The sequence below is a fragment of the Wickerhamomyces anomalus genome (genome assembly GCF_001661255.1).
Source record: "Wickerhamomyces anomalus NRRL Y-366-8 unplaced genomic scaffold WICANscaffold_1, whole genome shotgun sequence".
In the NCBI taxonomy this organism is placed as follows: Eukaryota; Fungi; Ascomycota; class Saccharomycetes; order Phaffomycetales; family Wickerhamomycetaceae; genus Hansenula; species Hansenula anomala.
This window is the reverse complement of record NW_017567110.1, coordinates 1,407,304-1,428,443: the sequence shown is the minus strand read 5'-3', so window position 1 is coordinate 1,428,443 and position 21,140 is coordinate 1,407,304. Positions and strand designations below refer to the sequence as shown.

At 35.7% G+C, this 21,140-nt stretch overlaps 11 protein-coding genes across 11 annotated transcripts; 3 read left to right on the top strand and 8 right to left on the bottom strand.

Annotated features, from left to right (window-relative positions):
* Window positions 1–335: 335 nt before the first annotated feature.
* Window positions 336–4,071, bottom strand: CPA2 (carbamoyl-phosphate synthase (glutamine-hydrolyzing) CPA2; the record flags this gene model as incomplete). The annotated part of the gene is made up of 2 exons (XM_019186666.1): window positions 3,710–4,071; window positions 336–3,682 (listed from the first exon to the last, which is right to left on the bottom strand). The coding sequence occupies exons 1-2, from the start codon at window positions 3,825–3,827 to the stop codon at window positions 336–338; spliced, it is 3,465 nt and encodes a 1,154-aa protein (XP_019041379.1). The 5' UTR covers window positions 3,828–4,071.
* Window positions 4,072–4,687: 616 nt separating this feature from the next.
* On the bottom strand, window positions 4,688–5,785 carry SEC17 (alpha-soluble NSF attachment protein SEC17; the record flags this gene model as incomplete). Its single annotated transcript, XM_019184043.1, has 2 exons — window positions 5,589–5,785; window positions 4,688–5,536 (listed from the first exon to the last, which is right to left on the bottom strand). Exons 1-2 carry the CDS (start codon window positions 5,616–5,618, stop codon window positions 4,688–4,690), a joined length of 879 nt encoding a protein of 292 aa, XP_019041378.1. The 5' UTR covers window positions 5,619–5,785.
* Window positions 5,786–5,877: 92 nt separating this feature from the next.
* NNF1 (MIND complex subunit NNF1) lies at window positions 5,878–6,552 on the top strand (the record flags this gene model as incomplete). Its single annotated transcript, XM_019182958.1, has 2 exons — window positions 5,878–6,200; window positions 6,261–6,552. 2 exons carry the CDS (start codon window positions 5,878–5,880, stop codon window positions 6,550–6,552), a joined length of 615 nt encoding a protein of 204 aa, XP_019041377.1.
* Window positions 6,553–6,597: 45 nt separating this feature from the next.
* On the bottom strand, window positions 6,598–11,171 carry EDE1 (Ede1p). Its single transcript, XM_019186107.1, has one exon. It carries the CDS (start codon window positions 11,010–11,012, stop codon window positions 6,705–6,707), a length of 4,308 nt encoding a protein of 1,435 aa, XP_019041376.1. The 5' UTR covers window positions 11,013–11,171; the 3' UTR covers window positions 6,598–6,704.
* Window positions 11,172–11,510: 339 nt separating this feature from the next.
* Window positions 11,511–11,906, top strand: WICANDRAFT_16661 (uncharacterized protein; the record flags this gene model as incomplete). Its single annotated transcript, XM_019180704.1, has 1 exon — window positions 11,511–11,906. A coding segment is annotated over one exon (396 nt), but the record flags the coding sequence as incomplete, so codon positions are not given.
* A 325-nt stretch (window positions 11,907–12,231) lies between these two features.
* Window positions 12,232–13,158, bottom strand: WICANDRAFT_25067 (aldo/keto reductase; the record flags this gene model as incomplete). Its single annotated transcript, XM_019181094.1, has 1 exon — window positions 12,232–13,158. One exon carries the CDS (start codon window positions 13,156–13,158, stop codon window positions 12,232–12,234), a length of 927 nt encoding a protein of 308 aa, XP_019041374.1.
* Window positions 13,159–13,654: 496 nt separating this feature from the next.
* On the bottom strand, window positions 13,655–14,152 carry RSM7 (mitochondrial 37S ribosomal protein uS7m; the record flags this gene model as incomplete). Its single annotated transcript, XM_019181184.1, has 1 exon — window positions 13,655–14,152. One exon carries the CDS (start codon window positions 14,150–14,152, stop codon window positions 13,655–13,657), a length of 498 nt encoding a protein of 165 aa, XP_019041373.1.
* Window positions 14,153–14,699: 547 nt separating this feature from the next.
* Window positions 14,700–15,733, top strand: PSY4 (Psy4p; the record flags this gene model as incomplete). Its single annotated transcript, XM_019184042.1, has 2 exons — window positions 14,700–14,721; window positions 14,779–15,733. 2 exons carry the CDS (start codon window positions 14,700–14,702, stop codon window positions 15,723–15,725), a joined length of 969 nt encoding a protein of 322 aa, XP_019041372.1. The 3' UTR covers window positions 15,726–15,733.
* Window positions 15,734–15,781: 48 nt separating this feature from the next.
* On the bottom strand, window positions 15,782–17,695 carry COR1 (ubiquinol--cytochrome-c reductase subunit COR1). Its single transcript, XM_019186106.1, has one exon. It carries the CDS (start codon window positions 17,575–17,577, stop codon window positions 16,225–16,227), a length of 1,353 nt encoding a protein of 450 aa, XP_019041371.1. The 5' UTR covers window positions 17,578–17,695; the 3' UTR covers window positions 15,782–16,224.
* A 344-nt stretch (window positions 17,696–18,039) lies between these two features.
* On the bottom strand, window positions 18,040–19,628 carry RNH1 (RNA-DNA hybrid ribonuclease). Its single transcript, XM_019186105.1, has one exon. It carries the CDS (start codon window positions 19,513–19,515, stop codon window positions 18,523–18,525), a length of 993 nt encoding a protein of 330 aa, XP_019041370.1. The 5' UTR covers window positions 19,516–19,628; the 3' UTR covers window positions 18,040–18,522.
* Window positions 19,629–20,078: 450 nt separating this feature from the next.
* On the bottom strand, window positions 20,079–21,008 carry WICANDRAFT_60228 (uncharacterized protein; the record flags this gene model as incomplete). Its single annotated transcript, XM_019182957.1, has 1 exon — window positions 20,079–21,008. The coding sequence occupies one exon, from the start codon at window positions 21,006–21,008 to the stop codon at window positions 20,079–20,081; it is 930 nt and encodes a 309-aa protein (XP_019041369.1).
* Window positions 21,009–21,140: the final 132 nt, after the last annotated feature.

Sequence of the window (21,140 nt, the reverse complement as noted above, 5' to 3'; positions counted from 1 at the left end):
ACTTTGAATAACTCAGCCAAAACCATTTGAAATGCTCTCAAATCCGACAAACCCAAACTCAAAAATAACTTGAATTCAACCTCCGCTGATTTGCTCCTTCAAAATTTGATTGGGAAAAAAATAAAAGACAGCGCGAAACATGCAAGTGAATGTACAGTTCTTCCGAGGCATGCAGCATGTTAAATCCGGACGTATATGTGTAAGACTTTGGAACAATTAATTGCAAGATGTAATAATTTATCCAACTACAGGTATCAATTCCGCTAATTCTATTATCACATTTTAATTGCGTTCTATTAATATCTCTTCGTGTAGTTTATATACTTTTTTTCACATTAAACTTGTTTACCACCAATAAATTCACTCCAACGACGAACTTCATTTGGAATAACAATAGTGTCTTTATCTTGAGCCAATTTGGTATCAATCTTAGCAACTAAAGCATTGGCAAACAATAATGAAGTTTGTGGTTCATTAAATAATGGGATACCAAAATCAATAGCATTACGTCTCATAACATAATCTTGATCCAACAAGTCTTCAGCTCTTCTTTTGGCCAAGTTGAAAACACCTTTGATATCATATTTTTGGAAAACTTCACGTAAAGCACGCTTATCAGTCTTTGGGAATTCAATAACTTCAACTTGATAATCTGATGGTAAATATTTCTTCAAATATTCAGCAACTTCTGGTGAAGCTGTGTAATATTTATAACCAATTGGTGCAATTATTTTAGCAACATCACCCAAGAAATCTTGTTGTAAATCACCACCAAATAAGATACCACTTGGAGGTAATGGCAATTTGAAATTCATAGTGGATTGTAAAGCAGTCCAATAAGCTTCAGTAACATCTTTACCAAAACTTGCAATTTCACCAGTAGAACTCATTTCAACACCCAAGAATGGATCAGCACCAGCTAATCTAGTGAATGAAAATTGTGGAACTTTAGTAGCAACATAATCACGTTTAACATCCATTAAGTTTTGTGGAGCAACATCTTTACCCAAGATAGCTTCAACTGCAACATTGATGAAATTAGTACCTAAAACTTTTGAAACAAATGGGAAAGATCTTGAAGCTCTAATATTACATTCAATAACTTTCAATTCTGGATAATCTGGATTGGTTTCAACATCATTCTTAATAATTTGCATGTTGAAAGGACCTGTAATATTCCAAGCTTTACCAACTTTATCAGTAATGTCTTTAATTCTATCCATAACATCTTGAGACAACTTTTGTGGTGGTAAAACTAATGTAGCATCACCTGAATGAATACCTGCATTTTCAACATGTTCAGAAACAGCATGAACCAAGACTTTACCATTAGAGGCAACGGCATCAACATCAATTTCTTGAGCACCTTCAATGAATTTAGAAATAACAACTGGATGATCTGGTGAAACTTTAGCAGCATTACCTAATTTGTTTTCTAATTCATCTTCATTTCTAATAACTGACATTGCAGCACCTGATAAGACATAAGATGGACGAACTAAAACTGGGAAACCAACTTTATCAGCAAAGCTCTTTGCAGCTTCAACTGATGATAATTCTTTCCAAGCTGGTTGATCAATTCCAATAGAATCCAAGATTGAAGAGAATTTATGACGATCTTCAGCCTTATCGATATCTTGAGGATTAGTACCTAAAACTTTAGCACCATTGTCTTGTAGTTTTAATGCAATGTTTTGTGGTAATTGACCACCAACGGAAACAACAACACCCTTGGAGTTTTCTAATTCATAAATATCCATAACTCTTTCAAAACTTAATTCCTCAAAGTATAATCTATCAACTTCATCAAAGTCAGTGGAAACGGTTTCTGGGTTGTAATTAATCATAATGGTTTTTTTACCATTTTCTCTTAAAGCTCTAGCGGTAGAAACAGCACACCAATCAAATTCAACAGATGAACCAATACGGTAAACACCTGAACCTAAAACCATAGTACCAAATTCATCAAATTCAACATCATTTTCAGTAGCATTATAAGTGGTGTATAAATAATTAGTACTAGCTGGGAATTCAGCAGCTAAAGTATCAATTTTTTTAACAAATGGAACAATACCGAAATTTTTTCTTCTAGCTCTAACTTCTAATTCACTTGAACCAACAGCTAAACCAATTTGTCTATCAGAGAAACCTAATTTCTTAGCTCTTGAAATAACATCTCTATTTAAACCAAACAATGAGCCGATTTTTTCCAATTCTTTTTGCATTTCCACAATATTACCCAATTTGTACAAAAACCATTTATCAATCTTTGTCAATTCATGAACTTTTTCAACAGAGTAATTTTCATGTAATAAAGCTTGACCAACAGCTAACCAACGACGATCAGTTGGTTCTGCTAAAGCTTCATCCAAGTTTTCAAATTCACCACCTTGGAAACCAACAAAAGATGGATCAATTTGACGAATGGCCTTTTGGAAACTTTCTTCAAAATTACGACCAATAGCCATAACTTCACCAACAGATTTCATGGATGAACCAATATCTCTTTTAACATGTTGAAATTTGGATAAATCCCATCTTGGAATTTTAGTAACCATATAATCTAATGATGGTTCAAAATTTGCTGAAGTTGTTTTAGTAACTGGATTTGGTAATTCTGGTAAAGTATGACCTAAAGCGATCTTAGCAGCAGTATAAGCTAATGGATAACCGGTAGCTTTTGAAGCTAAAGCTGAAGATCTTGATAATCTTGCATTAACTTCAATAACACGATAGTCTAACCCATCTGGTTGTAAGGCATATTGAACATTACATTCACCAACAACACCCAGGTGTCTAATGATCTTGATGGCTGCTGATCTCAACATATGATATTCTTCATCTGATAAAGTTTGAGATGGAGCAACAACAATTGAATCACCGGTATGGATACCTAAAGGATCAAAATTTTCCATATTACAAACGGTAATACAATTACCAACACGATCTCTAACAACTTCATATTCGACTTCTTTCCAACCTTTTAATGATTTTTCAACTAAAATTTGTGGAGATAATGATAATGATTGAGATGACAAATTTCTCAACTCTTCTTCATTCTTAGCAAAACCTGAACCTAACCCACCAAGAGCATAAGCTGATCTGACAATGATTGGGTAACCAACAGATTCAGCAGCTTTTAAGGCATCATCAACAGTTTCAACAGCAATTGACTCAGCAATTGGAATGTTAATTTCTTTCAAAGCTTGAGCAAATAACTCACGATCTTCTGAAGTTTCTAAAGTTTTAATTGGAGTACCCAAGACTTTAACACCGTATCTATCAAAGACACCCATTTTATCTAATTGAACACCAACGTTCAAACCGGTTTGACCACCAAAAGTTAACAAGATACCATCTGGTTTTTCTCTTTCAATGATATAAGTGATATACTCAGCAGTAACTGGTAAATAATAAATTTCATCAGCTAAAGCATGAGATGTTTGATTGGTTGCAATATTTGGATTGATCAAAATTGTCTTTTTGTTTGCTTCTTTTAAAGCTTTAATAGCTTGAGAACCAGAATAATCAAATTCACCAGCTTGACCAATAGATAACCCACCGGAACCGATAACTAAAACTTTAGAAACATCAACCAATTGATGTGCATTCTCATCACTGAAGCCTGACAAGATACCAGATCCAGCATAGGCAGCAGCTTGACCAGAAGTAGCAGCGGCAGCTGCAGTTGAAGTTGTTGCTAATGAACGTGATTGATATTTTCTGAATCTCAATCTTGAACCACCAACAATTGCAGCTTTAGAGGACTTTGAAAGAGCTCTTTTGGTGACATTAAGAGCCACTGGTCTTAATAAAATCTTTTGCATGGTGTTTGAAACTCAACTTTATCAATTCAATGGGGTAGTATATATTATCCACACAGTAGAATCTGATAGTATACAGCAGATGCAATGGAACCAACAGGTAGGAGTATGAGATTGTTGGGAGCAGCTGAGAGCAAATGCTAATTGGCAATTGTGAGTTTCTGATGTAGAACGACCAGTGTCAAAAAGATATAGGAAAACGAGATATCGTTGAACATTTATCAACACCTACGTTTGACTCAGTGATAGAAAAAAAAAAAAAAAAATATTTTCATCGGGTAGGGCCACTTTATGGAACAGCCAAATGAGTCAAACATAAGGCACAAGAACAGAAACAGATTCGCAGTACTTTAACCGTTGGGAAGACAGTGTTTTATTGGTCAAACTGGTGCTGTCGTCATCGTAGGGCATATTATGATGGCATATAAGCTGAGAAAAAAGGGCTTCAAAGCACCAATTTAGCTGAGTTCGGGCTGAAATGATTTCTCAGTTCATGATGCATCTCAGATTACCTCATGATCACGATCTTTTATGATCTCGAGGCTTTCACACTATGGAGTGAATACTTTCTGGTACGTTGAATCATTTTCTGATACTTTAGTGGTGATTTTCTTCGCATACCTACTGTTGATGGTTCAGTCTGTGTAACAGTAATTAGAATCAACAAGTTCGCTTATCAGTACCGGTAAATTCTACTACCTGTCAAAGACCCTTGTAATGTCATTTAACAATAAATACAAAAATCTATGTGATCATCATAAATGAATTGTGTATAAACAAAATATATCCATCAAAGATTAAAACCAAAAAACTCAAACCAAATCAAACATTACGAAAAAATCGTTCCCTCTGATACCACAACATCATAATAAATCATCATCAGCTTCAATAATTGTGTTTTTGATCTTGAGAAGAATGGTGGTTTTCCATTTATCTAATTTACTGAATTGGTCGTATTCATACAATGTATTTGCAAGTTTTTGAGCATCACCTTCACCAACTGCATCAACAACATCTCTCAATAATTTGTACTCTCTGGTACTTTGGAAACTTGAATCTAAAGTTAAGGTCTCTTCTAAATATTTGTTGGCTGCAACTTTATCATCAGCAGCTAAGTAACATAAAACAACCTTCACAAAATAATCTTTTAAACTCCATCTTGATAAATTATTATTCAATGAATTCTTTACAATTTTTTTGTAAATTTCATTGGCTTCAATATATTTGCCATCCAATGCATTTAAATCAGCACATTTCAAAAAAGCCTTATTAGCTAATGCTTGTGCATTATCACTTTCGTACCAATCCCCTGCATCTTGATAACTTTGTAAAGCTTTTGGAATATCAAACAATTCTTCTTCATATATTTGTGCAATATCATTCTTGAAATTAGCGGCACGACGGAATTGACCTCTCAATGTGAAAAACTCAATAGCCTGTTCTAATACTCTAGCAGCACTTGCAGCATCTTCGGATTTATAAGACTTGAAAGCATCAACTAATGTGTTTGCAGCTTCATCTTTACTATCATTTTGTAATTGAGCTTTAGCGGCTTTTTCAAAACATTCACCAGCTTTCTGACCTTGCTTTCTTAGACGATATATGTTTGCAGCTTGGACATATAAGTCAGATGCTTCTTCTAGTTGATATGCTTTGCTGCTACCAAAGATACCACCTAAGAAACTTTGTTTAGAAGCAGCTTTCTTATCAGCCTGTATGGATTGTTAAAACTTAGACACCAGAAAAGCTAACAACGACACTTACTTGTTGGACTAATGATTCTGGATCAGACATTATCTATATTATGACTGGTTTCAATGATCCTGGATGCAATTTGCAATTCTACGAAACTAAAAAGTGTTATGAAAGTGTCACTTGTGGTTTCCACAATCAAATTGTGAGAAGTGGCAGTTTCGCGAATTTTTGAGTGTTACCCTTAGAATGCTGCTGATATCAAAATATTAACCTTTCGCGGGTACGCGAAAAGTTGTAAACATAAACAATAACGTCAACTTTCTTAAAGAACGGTCTATGAAAGGATTTTGAGAGCATAATGAGTGACAATAACAATAAAGATAATCATATACGGTTTGAAAGACTGAACCAAGTATGCAAAAGAGCCCTTGAAGAGTCCATGAAGGCACTATCAGATGATAACTTGAAAATGTGTTATCCGATACTGGCAGGTTCAAAAGAAGGAAAAGACACGATTAGTGCAGTGAAGGACCAACTGAAAGAATCATGGTCACAAAATTCACAGAAAGAATTTGATGCTATTTTCAAAGAAAGAGATATTGAAGAAAAATTAAACCAATTGGATGATTTGATAATACAAGCTCAAGAACGCCAAAAATCTGGAGATAAAAAACAACTAATGTAAGTTGATTTCAAAAAACTTATTCTAGAATGCTGTGTGAACTAACATATACGCTCTAGGGATGATCAAATAACGCCTGTGAATGTCGTTTCAAGTCATTTAATACCTGTGAAGGAAGTAAAACTAAAGAATTTAGAAAAACAACTTGGTGATTTGAAGTCCAGCAATGAAAATATACTCAAAGAATTGAATAATCTATCAAAAGAAGCTACAGAAATAAGGCTAGATGTATCAAATAAATTCCAAAACCTGGAGAAATTCAATGATCTTGCCAAAGATTCGGATCTCAGTGAACGATTGAAAAGACTAATCGAACAGTTATCTACAGAAGAGAATGAACAAATCATATAATAATATTAATAATAGTAACAAAATATTTGAATAGAAAACAATGTAGGAGTTTCTCCATTCTTTTTTAAAAAATACAACACAGTACAAAAGTCAAGCAAATCACTAAGGCACGAAACAAAAGTAAGAAAAAGCAAAAATGAATAACAAATTAATCAAGCATTATCAAGCAAGTGATTGGTAGCAGCTTCCAAATTCCATTTCTCTTTAGTCAATGCTGCTAATGCTTCTTCTTTAGAGAACCCCATACCAGTCAACTCTTGCACAGCTAAGGAACGTGGAGTCGTAGCTATACGACCATGCTTATGACTTGAAGATGATGAAGCAACTCTACCAGGATGAGTTGGTTCAGGTTGGATAACTTTTTGCTGTGATGACTGTGATCCAAAAGCATTTTGTGCGTATGGATGTGATGAAGCAGCTGGTGGTTGAGAAACGGCTTCTTGAGGTTGTTGAGCTTGACCTTCATTACCAAAACCAGCAAAGATTTGTTCCCATTCTCCATTACTATCTTGACCGTGAGCTGGATCTGAAAATTGCTGAGATTGTTGACCACTAAAATTATCTGCACCGTAAAAGTTTGAGCCATCTAATTGTTCATTAAAATCTCTAGTTTGATTAAACTCATCATCATCATTCAATGTATCTTCTTTAGCAGCTTCCAACCCTTCAAAATCATCTTGGAACAACTCATCAACTCGTTTCTCTGGAGTTTTACTTGGGGCAAATGGAGTTTCAAAGTTGAAGTCTTTATTGCCAGCTCCAAGTGCACTTGCACCAGCAATACCAGCAGTGGCACCAACCCCAGCTCCAATAGCACCACCAGTATGTTTTGACGGACTTTTGGTTTGATCGGGCAGGTTTTCAGAAGTTTCATGGAACTCTTCGTCATCACTTTCACTTTCATTAATGTTTAGCTCTTTGATAGGTGGGAATTCTTCACCAATACTAGATGCTGATCTTACTGGAGCATCTGTTTTAGCAGCTGTAACTTCATCATCAGTAGCACCTGTAGCAGCAGCTGCTGCTGCAATGGCATCTTCATGAATAGCTTTTGTGCTTGCACTAGCATCTCTCAATTGTGGATCAACAACTGATGGCGCTGGTTCAGGATCCTTAGCTTCAGCATTTTCTTGTTGAGCTTCAGCAGAATCAACGTTCCAAGCACCTGGGATTGATGACTCAATAGCATCAGCACTTTGTTCTGGACCAGTACCAGGTCTCAAAGTTAAATCACTTTCGGATTTCTCATCAACGATTTCAAATGAACCAACATCTGGAGATTCTGTTGTGGCTTCGACAGCGTCTTGATGTCTTTCACCAGCATTATAGTCTTTAGACAAAACATCAGAAGCTAAAGCTGGAGTTTCAACGACACTATCAATAGTTGGATTTTCTTCAATATCATCACCACGAACAGATTGTGGAGCATTATTTTGAACAGATGATGTAGCTGACTCTGGTCTTTCGATTGGTAAGTTGAATTGGTTGACATCACGACCAGCTTCGTATTGGTAGTCATCAGAATTAACTGAGGTAGTTTGTTCAGTGGTTTCAGCGACTGGAGAGCTAAATTCAGTGTTATCTCTTTCACTTTCAGTGGTTGCACTTCTAGCAGCAAGAGCAGTACCACCAATAGCACCAGCAACAGCACCAACAGCAGCACCTAATAAACCTTTTGAAGTGTTTGAATCTTTTGAAGACGATGCAGTGTCAAGATCACGAGTTGCAGATGTTGATGATTCCAAATCACTTGGAATTACAGCTTCTTTTGAAGTAGTTGGAGGAACTGCTGGTGTAGCACTAGGTTCAATTTCTCTTGATGCAGAGCTTAAATTGTAACCGTTTGAAGCTTCTTCGATTTGTCTATTCGAGAATTCTTGGACCCTTTGAGCATATTGAACTTGTTGTTCTTGTAATTGATTTTCAGCATTTTCCAATTGTCTTTGTCTTTCTTGTAGATTGGCAAATAATTGTTGGATATGAGCTTCATGTTGTTGAATTTGTGCTTCTCTTTGTTGTTGTTCTTGAAGTCTGGATTGTAATTCTTCATCCTTTGCCTTGAAATCAACCTCACTTTGCTCGTGGGCTTGTCTGCGTTGAGCTAATGATTGTTCGTTGGTATCAATTTCCTTCTTCAAAGACTCCAACTCGGCTTGTTTCTTAGTGTAACCTTCGTGATGAGAATCCAATTCAGCAATAGAAGCCAATAAAGCAGCAATTTCAGCTTTTATACCATTTGATGAGACTTCAGTGGTACTCAACTGCTTTGAATTGATGGCAGCTAATCCTTTACTTTGTCTAACATCACCTTGAACTTTTTCCAATTGTTTTTGGACTTCAATGTGTTCAGCGTTCAAGGTTCCTAAACGTTCTTTCAATGAAGCATTTTCCTTTTGGGATTCCTCAAGTTCAGATTGTAAAGATTGTAATTGAGTTTGCACAGAGTTATATTGAGCCTCTGCAACTGAAGCTTCTTTTCTTAACTGCTCAGTTTCTTCTTTAGAAGCTTTCAATGATGTTTCGACTTGTTGGGTTTGCTGAACTTCTTGTTCATAAGCAACTCTAAGTTTTGACAATTTAGCTTCAATATCCTTTTTCAAAGTAGTGATTTTAGCCAACTCCTTTTCAGCTCTTCCACGTTTTTCATGAAGTTGAGAAGTTTGGTTAGTTAATGAACCAATTTGGTTTGATAAATTAGCCATGTCGGCAGTAGCCTGTGACAGTTGACCAGAAATTTCTGGATTAGAATCTGCTAACAAATCATCATTACGTGGTAAGCTTCTATTCAATGAACCTGTAGGTTGTTGTGAAAAACTAGGTGTGGTCTGGAATGATGGAGCTCTATTTCCAGTACTTAATGTTGGTACTTGGCCTGAGCTTGATTGTTGAGTTGACCCAGTGAATTGAGGTGCAAATTTTGATTCAACAGGTGATTCTTTCAATTGCACTGGAGCTTCAGGTGATTTGGCTTGAACTGGACCAGGAGCTGGAGGTTGTGCAACTTCTTTTGGAGCTTCTGCTTTTTGCTTTTCAAAAATTTCTTGACCAAAGGTTGATGATGGAACAAAAGGTCTTGGAGCACCACCAGCTGGGGTATATTTAACAGTTGAGTTTGAAGCTGTTCTTGATGCATCTTTTTCAGGTAACTTAGCTTCCGCAATTGTTGGGCTTGGTGTTGAAAAAGCATCATTCAGGTCAACAAGATCAGTAAGAGAAGATTTTGGTTTGGTGTCTCTTGATGGGATTTGGGGAATTGCATGATCTTGTGAATGCGATTGATTTGCACCAGGTTGTGGAACAGATTGTTGTTTATATTGTTCAGTAGGAGATGTAGATGCACCTTGATAATAGTTTGGCAATAAAGAGTCTGGAATAACATGAGGTAGCTCGGAGCCTGCAATTTTCTTTTGAACCAAAAACATAGCAATAGCAAATTCAGTTTTGGTAAATTCACCAGTGTTGTGAATGTCCGATAGATCCCATATATTTGCTAAGACATCCTGTGATAATTTTGAAGTTGTTAAAAATGGAGCAATTTCATTAGGTCCTAGAACACCTCTTGATTCTTTATCCAAACCTTCAAAAATACTATCGAATTGAGCTCTCTTTTGAGGAGAGATTGTCCAATCGTTTGAAGCATTGGCAAAACTAGATGGAACACGAGATATATTTGGTCTAGAAGCTGTGACTTGTGGACTAAATGATGATGCAGGGACACCTGCGGTACTTGATCCTCCTGTAGTAATTGGTGACTGGAAGTTTTTCAATTGATCCCAAGTATGTTGAGGAACAGATGGTGGTAATTGTCTGATGGTTCCATTGATTGTTCCCTGAATTAAAAACATGGCCACAACGAATTCATCTCTATCCAATTGACCTCTATTGTTCTTATCAGCTAATGCCCAAATTTCACTCAAGACATTAGTTGGTAATTTTGCCTTCAAGAAAATATTTCTAGCTTGATCACCAGAAATGATACCTGTTGGTGCACTTTTAGCAAATAACTGACTGAACTTTGAAATGTCATGATTTGTTAAAGGTGGCAATGAGGTTAATTGAGGTTGAAGCTGTTGAGGAGATGATATGCTTCCCGTTGATGAATGAGCCAAAGCTGGAACAGGAGCAACATTTGGACCAGAAACACCTTGGAATTTGGCAACAGGACCAGCATAGTCAATCAATGATTTATCAGGTTTTGCACCATTTTGAACATGTCCAATCAATCTGAGGGCAACAGAAAAGGCGAATTGACTTAAGAACCCCAAATTTGTTGGATCTGCTATTTGCCAAATTTCACCTAGTATAGCTGGAGGTAGACCAGATTTTTCAAATGTAGATCTGGCGGTTTCACCTGTAACAATTCCCAAGCTTTCAGTGTCCAATGATTTAAAAATGGAATCATAGAAATGTTTTTCTTGATCAGTCAAAGGCTGACGAAGATTATGGATTGGTGTTGCCATGTTTGATATATTCTTTATGGTTCTCGTCTAGCAATTCAAACTTTCCGCTGTAATTCAAAGTATCAAAAACCAAAACAAAATACACACTATTCGTAGAAGTATCTTCCAAAGTCGTAGCACTCTGAATATGATTCCAATTGAGATACTTCTTTGCAATGAATTGAATCTATCAAAAGACGTGATGTTTTGTGAAGAATCTCACCAGCACAACTGTTCTTTGAAATCGTACATTTCAAAAGGGGGCTCCCAGATTTGCTTGCAAGGAACCGGAATACGGTCGGTTTTGCCAATGGTGAAATCGTGAAATATTCTGAAAAAGTAAACAACAACAAGGCATAAACAGCTGGGCTGACAGGTATTATTATACTCGAGTGCTGCCATTCTTGAAGAGCAGTGTTGGCTTGTTGCAGTTGTTGCTGGTGCAGAGAGGAAAAGTTTTGCTAGGCTATCAGATGCCATTTATCATCATATAGCATTCAAAGAGGAAAAAAGCACATCATCATGAGAATCAGAAAGTCAGTATTGGCAGGTTTAGCTGTTGCGCTTGTGTTATCTGCTTACCTAGGGTTTGCCAAAATATCATTACCACATGATAAACTCATACATTTCGTCACGTTCTTCCTGCTTTCACTGATGTTTTATTGGTTATTTGAAACATCAAGTACCAGGGCTGTACGAAATTTAACATTCATCATTTGTACTTTAACTGGTGGAATAGGATCAGAGTTTGTCCAGGGATTACTACCTTATCGTGACTTTGATTTTAAAGATATAATCGCCAATGTGTTAGGCTCATCATCAGCATTGGTCATATCAATGGTCTACCATAAAAAGATTATAGAACAAAGAAGACAACAACGTTACGACCAGTTAAGAAACTCAATTCCACAAGACAATGAAGATGTGAATTTTGATATGGATCTAGAACATGGGGTTCAAAGTGATCGCTCAAATGATTTGAGTAGATTTTCGAGTAGAGAAGATATCACATTGAAGAATATGAGACCAGAGCCTGTTGATGACTTATCCGTTGAATAAATCACAACTCAAGAAGTGGGATTGGAGGAAGAAGTTTAATGAAGGTGTTAATATAATGAGGAATATCGGCGATAATAGAGATACAAAACATCAGGGAACGCTGCTAGGATTAATTTAATGAAACTCACGCTGAATATTTCAGTAGTTTCATCTATTATTGTGCTATTATATCATTTTTAACCTATTTATCAAAATCTGGGAAAAATGCTCTGAAATGATGTTCTGAACCAACTTTTGTGATCAAATCAACATCAGCTTGTTCCAACTCGAATTCGAAAATAGCTAATGCTTCTGTAATTCTTTGAGCGCTTGAACTTGTGGTGATTGGTAAAATACCTTGTTGATAAACCCATCTCAACAAAACTTGAGCTTCATTTTTGCCATATTTTTCACCCAGTTTCTTCAATACTGGGTCTAATGGACCTCCTGAAGCCCTAATAACTGGGGATAGTGGGCCATAAGCCTCAACCAAGATATCATTCTTCTTTGCATATTCGATAATACCTGGTGATTGATTGAAAAGATAAGCATGGAACTCAATTTGTAAAACAGATGGTTTGACACTTGCGACTTTCAAGATTTTTTCAATATGTGGAATATCAAAATTTGATAAACCAATATTTTTCACGAAACCTTCTTTATGAGCTTTTTCCAAATCAGCCCAAGCTTGTTCAATAGTAACACCATGGGTCAATTCAGGTTTGAAAAATTGTGCGTGTATGAGATATAAGTCAATGTACTCCACCTCCAGTTCTCTCAAGGCCGTCTTGATGGCTTCATATGGGGTCTTACTAGGTGCTGGGAAACTACCATAACCTGGGGAATACTTATCGGTGATCCAGATTTTAGATCTTTCAATACCTGATTGTTTAATACCGTGAGCAACTTCGATATGTGTGGTGTAAATTTCAGCAGTATCAATATGAGTAACACCTAACTTGATGGCTTGACTAATAGCATTGGATAAGTTTTCATCCAATGTTGTTCTGATGTCTTCAGCTCTACCTTTTTTAAGATGTTGCCATTTAGTACCTGTTCCGTAGCCAATTGCTGGAATATCACCATTTGGTAGTTTGAATGATGGAGTATTAACTTGTTTGACTGTCATTATGCTGATAAATTGAGACAATTGATCTTGAAGAAGAAGCCGAAAAGTTTATGGGCGAGGCTCCCGATTTTTATATTAATACCGTTTGCAGGCTTATCTATGAAGGAATCAATGATGTGCTCCTAATGCGAACGGAACTAAACCTTGAAATTGCCAATTTGACGAATTAAGTCGAACTCCAATTGAGCTTTTCGATTGGATGAATTTATTACAAATTAAAATTCATGGCTTTTTCTTTATGATTCAAACATTAGTGAGGCTTTCCAGCTTATAAACTGTGGAGTTTGTCCTCATGATGTTTTCGAGCCATCCTCGAATTGTGGATCTTTTCGTAAACAATTGGACTTAGTTGGAATGAGGAAAGTGTCAAATAAACCAAATCATCCAAGACATTTAAATGTACTACCGTGTCTACATCCAAATTCTTCCCATAAAAGATAAATACATATATGCTTTATTTACATGACTTTGTACAACTTCACCAAAACAACACACCTCATTTCAATTTAACGTAAGCTCTCTGTAACATGGCAGTTTTATGAATTTGTAATCTTTTTTCATAACCAGAAGATTTTCCTTCATATGCTGCAATCAATTCTTCACCTAATCTCACTGATAAATCAGGAGAACGTCTTTTCTCAGCACCTTCTAGAATCCATAAAAACGCAGTTCTATGACGTTGTCTTTCGGTTAATGGAACTGGTAAAACAACAGACTTAGCAGCACGGGTCTTGTGTGTTCTAATGGCCATCAATGGTGCCATTTTTTCTAAAATTTCTCTCAATACTTCAACTGGGTCTTTTCTTAGTTGTAATCTGACAATATATAAAGCTTGGCCCATCACTTTTTGAGCTCTAGATTTTTTACCATCCTTCATAATCATATTTGTACAATGATCAACAATTGGATCTTTCTTTAAAGGTATTGGCTTTTCTGCTAAACTTTCAGCTTTGGCAATTTGTTCTGGAGTTGGTTCAATACCAAATTTTTCCATATATTCTGATTTTGGTGTCTCCACTTTAGTGAAACCTTCAGCTCTAATTTCTTCTCTCATTCTTTGGATAGTACGAATCCACTCATCTGCAATTTCATCGGCCTCCTTGCTTTGTGGTATTTGTTGTTTGGCTGATGATTCAGGTATTTGAGTTTTGGAAGTAGAACTGTTGAATCTAATAGCTGAGCAGGCCAATCTAGCTGGTAGCAATGTATTCACACTGTTAGAAACAGGTAGTCTCAGCACAGATCTTAACATCTTTATATATTTCCTTCAAAGGTTCCAAGATCTGTTGTTGAAGGTGTTGACCTCTATTAATCGAATCGTTAATTTTTCACTTTTCTCAAAGAAAAAAATCCAGCTCCAAAGACTACGACGTATAATTTTCGCGATATTTACCCTGCTCAAAAAGTTCGCGAAATTCGATCATACAGAACGCGAGTCGCGAGTCTACAATTGCACAAGATCTATTGTTTATATTTTGATTATCAGAGGAACTTAGGTATATTTATGGGAAGATTGATGCTGATAGAGCTCTATAAACGCTATGAGTGAACCAAAATTTGATTGTTAGTATTAATATAAGACATACAATGGGTATTAGTGTCACTAACTTTTCTCAACAGTGAATAAAGAACTAGAAACAATAATACGTGAAAGAATATTTCCAAAAGATCATGAAAGTTTATGGAAAGACATACGGACAGAAATACCGACATTGATCCATACAATTATAACAGAATTCTATGAAAAGCCAATCACAACAACAATAAAAGATCCTTTAGATTCAAACCATACAGAATCATTAGAATCATTTTCAAACCGCTTAACTGAACATTTAACCAAAGTATTCCCAGATAATCCACCATTTACAATTGTAAGGTTATCAGAGATTCTATATTCTCCTAGAAAGCATTATCATACGGCTGAGAAGTTCTTGAGGGCATTAGAGAATGTGATACAGGTTTCATCATCAATTGCTGAATTCCCAGAAACTACATTTGAAGTCAATGGTCACAACAGCTTGAAAAATCATGAATTTGGTGAAAATACACTACCTATATCGATAGGAAATGATGAGACTGATACCATCTTCTTAACAAAGATACCATGGTTAACTGAAGATGATATCAAGGAGATTGAAAGTGAACATTATTTAATCGAAGAGTATCCAATAAATGATGCACCTTTGAATGAGGAATATGATCATGATGAACAACCACTGGATGGAGAGCAAAAGAAAAGAACGCTGGAAGAATCCAAAGAATCGCCAGAGAAGAAACACAAGCCAAGTGAGGATTCAGTTGAGGAAGAGGTTCATGCTGGGAAGGAAACTGAAAAGGATAAAAATGAGGAAGAAGAAAGAGCTGAAGCTAAACAACAAAAGGATGAAGATGAAAGAGATACAGAGAAAAAGGAGGATGAGTCTGACAGTCCGAAGGATAAAAAAGATTTAGAGGAACCTACTAAAGCAGAACCTGATGTGAGCCTAATTGAAGCCGATGAGACATTAGATGAAGACAAGATGGATATAAACACAACATTAGAGGAGGATAAGATGGATCTTGACTAAGTAACTACAATGCTACAATTTTAGCTTTGATTTTTAATGAATTCTATTCGAATATCGTTTGCATATGGAAAAAATTTGATAATAATATAAAAAAAAATGACTTCGACGTTTCAAAAGGTTCTTGAATTATATTGGAGAATAAAATTAGAATTTGTTTCTTGAATAAATGTATTATATACAAACGTTACTTCATTTCTTTTTCAATAAATTGTAACAAACTCCGTCTAAATCTCCCCCAAAATAATAAAAAGAACACACATAAATAGTTTATAATTGATGAAAATGATAAATCACACAAGTTATGGAGAACATGATAATACCTTGATGATGTTTTGTTTAAATGTTTTTTTTATATTGCTGATTGATTTTATCTTGTATATCTTGTTGGATTGTAATTACAGATTTGAATATTAGAATATTATAAGTAACTTTTTTTATTTTTTTTGTCTTAATTTTTGATTCCTGTCTTTATTATTCCCATGATATTTTATGATTAAATCTACCATCTCAACATTGAAGTATCGTTTCTGATTCTGTTGTAATCGAGTAAATCTTCGATTTGACCAGTACCAGCAACAACAACATCTTGATCCCATAATTTTTCACCAGCCCAAGCTTTAATTGAAGCAACGTTAACTTTATCAATTTGAGCAAAGATTTCTTCAGCTGATGGTCTTCTACCTTGAGCAATAACTTTAGCACCAATATCGTTGGCGACAGCTAATGGAGATGATAATTCAAACAAGATGTTGTTTTTCAATAATTGTTTACCTCTAGCAACTTCGGTTTCACTGATTGAGATGGTTAATCTGTTCCATTCTCTTAAAGTGAAATGAACTAAATCATCAATTTGATCAATGTTTGAGATTTGAGTTTGGAAACCCCATAAACCAGCATCTTTGTATGATAATGAGAAATGGTTCCAGGTATCAGCCAAATGGTTTTCGTTAACAATACCAGTTAATTTAACACCCAAGTGTCTTGAGATTGGTTCATGGTAGTTGTAGTCACCAAAGATTTGAGCAGCAACTTTAGCAGTGTAGTAATGTGGAGAGTTTAAAGCTTCACCCTTTTGAGCAATAGAAATCCAAGCTTTTGGTAAAGTATCATCTCTTAATCTAACTTCTGAACCCAAGAATTGTGGTTTTCTGATTTCTGGAGCTTCACCAGCTTGAATGTTTAATTTCTTTTCAACTAAATCAACAATTTCTTGATGGTTAACATCACCAGTAGCAACAACAACAGCATTTGAAGCAACGTACTGCTTTTTGTGGAATGAAGTTAAATCATAGTCTACAAGACTTGATAAAGTTTCAACAGTACCAATGGTTGGTAAAGCTAATGGAGTGTTTTGGAAAGCAGTGGCATGTAAATGTTGTAAGACTCTACCAGCATGGTTGTTTTCTTCGAAATATTCAGCTTCTTTAGCAGCAATTTCACGTTGTTTTAAAACTGAATCAGCTTTGAATTCAGCTTGAGCAACTTTAGCATTTAATAAATCTAAAGCTTTTGGTAATGATTGTTTCAAACCTTGAGTGTGGTAAGCAACGAAATCTCTTGAGGTTTCAGCACCTAATTTGAAACCGTTGGTTAAAGCTTCAGTTTGGTTTTCGTTAACAATAACTTTGTTCAATAAAGTGGAAACACCATTGTTGTATGGGTTTTCAGCGGTGGAACCAGCACCAAAGTATAAACCTAAAGTGGCTGATTTGGCATCTGAGTTGGCTTCAGTGGCAACGGTGACACCATTTTTCAATGAAGTGTATTGAGTTTTACCATGGCCAGTTGCAATTGAACGTCTCAAGGCAATTGAGCGCTTAGCAGTAGTACGGATGGCTGAGGAGCTGAGCATCTTCTAGTAGTGTGGTCTTTGAGGAGAGCAAGGGGGATCAGAATCAGCAAGATCTAAGCAGACAGACACAGACTGTAGTTGATGGATGATGGTTGTGGAATCTCGATGATGGTTCTACAGAAAACAATTCAATTGAAAATACTTGAAAAACGATTTGGTGAAACTCGCAGCCAATAAAAAAATGCGAATTGGAAAAAAGACAAAACTTTGGAAAAGGGCCACATTTTTGGAGCAGGGCACGCTGAATAGTGGTAGGGCCACTGCGTATATTTTTTTTTTTAAACCTCATCGATATAGATTATCTGATCAATAATTGCGTTTTTAGACTGCTAAACGCTACATTCACGATGCTTAGACCAGGATTCAGATGCTCTAGAATACAGGCGACTCAACAGCTTACAAAGAGATTCATTTCTCTCAAACCAAACTTTGACAAATACAAACTTATCGAACAACCAGCTGGGTATATTGTGGGTACTGTCAACGAAGCCACTCCACAAGGTGAAATAGATTACTTCCATGGTTCTTACCATTGGAGTTATGAGAGACTACTTGCTATAACCATGGTTCCACTAGCTGTCACCCCATTTATTGCTACTGTTGATTATCCTGTGCTGGATGCTATTTTATCCACAACTATCTTGTTGCATGCTCATATTGGGTTCACATCTTGTATTATTGATTATATTCCAAAAAGAGTATATGGTATATGGCATAAATTCGCTAGGTATCTTTTGACTCTTGGTACTACAGTTGGGTTATATGGTATTTATGAAATGGAAACCACTGATGTCGGTTTGACCAACTTGATCAAAAAATTGTGGGTCAAAGAAGAAGAAGCACCATTGTACTAGAATCATTTACACTCTTTATTTATTGGAAATAGAATCACGTCATTAATAACATTAGAATTTTGTACATACATACAAAAAAGTTGCCATTTAACTAGTACCTTATAGACTGTTCAGCACCTTCTCTAGCTAACCTATCAGCTTGCTCATTCCCTTCAATACCAACATGGCCTTTAACCCAAGTGATTCCAAACTTGTGGTCATCAAATATTGGTGAGTTATCATTGTAAAAGCTCCGTACTTTTTTGTAATCATGTACCATCTCTTTAAGTTCAGGCACTTCTCTATGCTTTTCATAATCTTTATCGGTCCAAGTATCAGCATATTGATGTAAAATGTTTTTCACCGTCTCAGAATCAGAAGAAATGGAATATTTGGGTATGATTTCTAAATCTTCTTTTTTATAACGGTCGATTTCTTTGCAAATTTGTTTCAAGACATGGGCAGTGGCCTTCACTTCTGAAATAAAACTGTTCTTTGGTTCAGTAGTTATTGGAACAGCAACGTTACGTGAATCACCAGGACCATAATATACACCAAACCCAGCTTTATCTTTCCCAGACCTTTGTGGTATAAATGATCCATCACAGAATATAATCTGAGGTTTCAATGATTGTTGTTCTTTGAGAAGTTGCTTAGAATTATGTTCTAGAAACAATTTAGTGCGAACTTCTCTTGAATTTGGTGATAATGGTGGTTGCCCATTTTCTCCTTGACTGACAAAGGCTTCAGCATCTTTCAAACTGTTGAATCTTTTGAATGCTGCACCTTGTATACCTTTTGTTGCCTTTGCACATTCAGCCCATGTCTTTACAATCTTTGACTCTCCATTTTTGTAAACAATTCCATAATAGCTTGTTTTCTCTTTTGCTTGGGCCAACTTTCTACCAGCTTCTGTTTTGGAAATAGAGCCAGTTTCTTTGTTTTTCTCTATAAAATCTTTAGCCTCATGTTGAGTATCAAACTTCTTAAATTTTGCACCTTCATAATCTGAAACTTGAGCTTTACATCTATCCCAAGAATCATAAATACCAGTCTTTTGACCCTTGGCGACAGCATAGAATGCCTTTTTGGAGTTAGACTTCATTGCATTCGATGCAAAATTCAAATCACCACCCGGACTTTTTGTATGAGACAGAATACTACCATTAATGAAATGTTGAGCATCTCCAATAGAATTAAACTTCTTATATATAGCACCACTAAACCCAATTACTTGAGCCTTACATTCATCCCAAGTCTTGTAAACACCTGGGGCTTTACCTTTTTGTACAGCATAAAAGGCTTGCTTAGCCATTTGCAATAATTTTGATCGTAGTCTTGGAATTGTGATTATATTATTTATAGTGGGCTCTTTGTTTATCAAACCAGCTATGTAAAGCACAAATCAAAGAGCAGTAACGAGCTATTCAGAGCAACAAAGAAGAAATGAAGTTATAAATTCTTCAAATGGTTGTTTGGTCTTCGAAACAATCAGAAAATGTGATCTATCACATTTTGCTTTCATGTGGTTTCGCGAAACATATGTACGGTAAAATCCTAACAAAGTTTATAATACAGAACTCGATGTTTTATTACTTGGGCATATACATATTTGGATTTAAAAAAAAAGTGCCAGGAGCTTTGTCTCCTCGCAGTACATAAAAACTTTCAATCAAAAACTTTGTGTCTTAAGTTTCCTGGAGCACCATCAGCAGCTCCGTCAACAGCTAATCTCTTGGATTCAATAAACATTTTATCAGAACGAAGATCCATATCACCAATTGAAACAATTTTGAATTCAAAACCTTCAAATAAATCAGCATTTGCTTTATAGAAATCTCTAATGAACAAAAGTCTTTTCAAACTTTCAAGATCCTCAGGTTCAAGGGACTTCATCCATTTTTCTTCATTCTTTTCGACTCTTGAAAGATACAAATGAATTTGAGGAGCTGAAGTCCAAATCTCATATTTACCAACAGCAGTTGGTGGCTCACCAGTTTTCAAATCCATGATTTGATCATAAATGGCCAAAGAAGCATGATAAACAGCTTCCAAGTGAGCTTTCTCTAAACTTTTTTTAGTCTTTTTTTCAATTGACTCAGAGATAACAATTGAATTATCTTCAGCAAAAACTGAATAACCAGTAAAAGAATATTGACTGACTCTCTTATTAAAAGCATTGGTATATAATTTGACAACACCACTTTCACGTTGTTGACGAATAACATCTTCCTGGTTTAAATCCAAAACTCTTTGCAAGATCTCAGATTTAACTTGAGGAGGATTTGAAGCCAGATGTTCTTGAGCTTCAGCAGCAGAATTAAAAGGTTTAATAACAGTACCAGTTATTTCATTAACTGCTTTAATCAACTCAGCTTGACTGTAGACTTTAGCACCACCTGTTTTAAAATAAGTTAAAAAATGTTTTGATTCATCAAAATCAGAGGCTGACGAATCATGGGCTTTTTTATCAAAAGAACCATAAGCAGACTTAGCAGCTGAGCTGCCATAAAGTTTTCTAACGTTAGTCAATTGTTTGGCTAATTGTCTAGAGACTCTCATTTCAATAAAACGTGATTGAGTAGAAATAAGAACCATAATGAAAATAATAAAACCAGGAAAATGTTATCTTTATAAAGATTAAAAAGCTGCAGATAATGCAAATTCGAATTTTATCAAAAACGCAGGATAAAAGCTCTTTAAAATAATTTAAATTGTTTTGGTTGACGA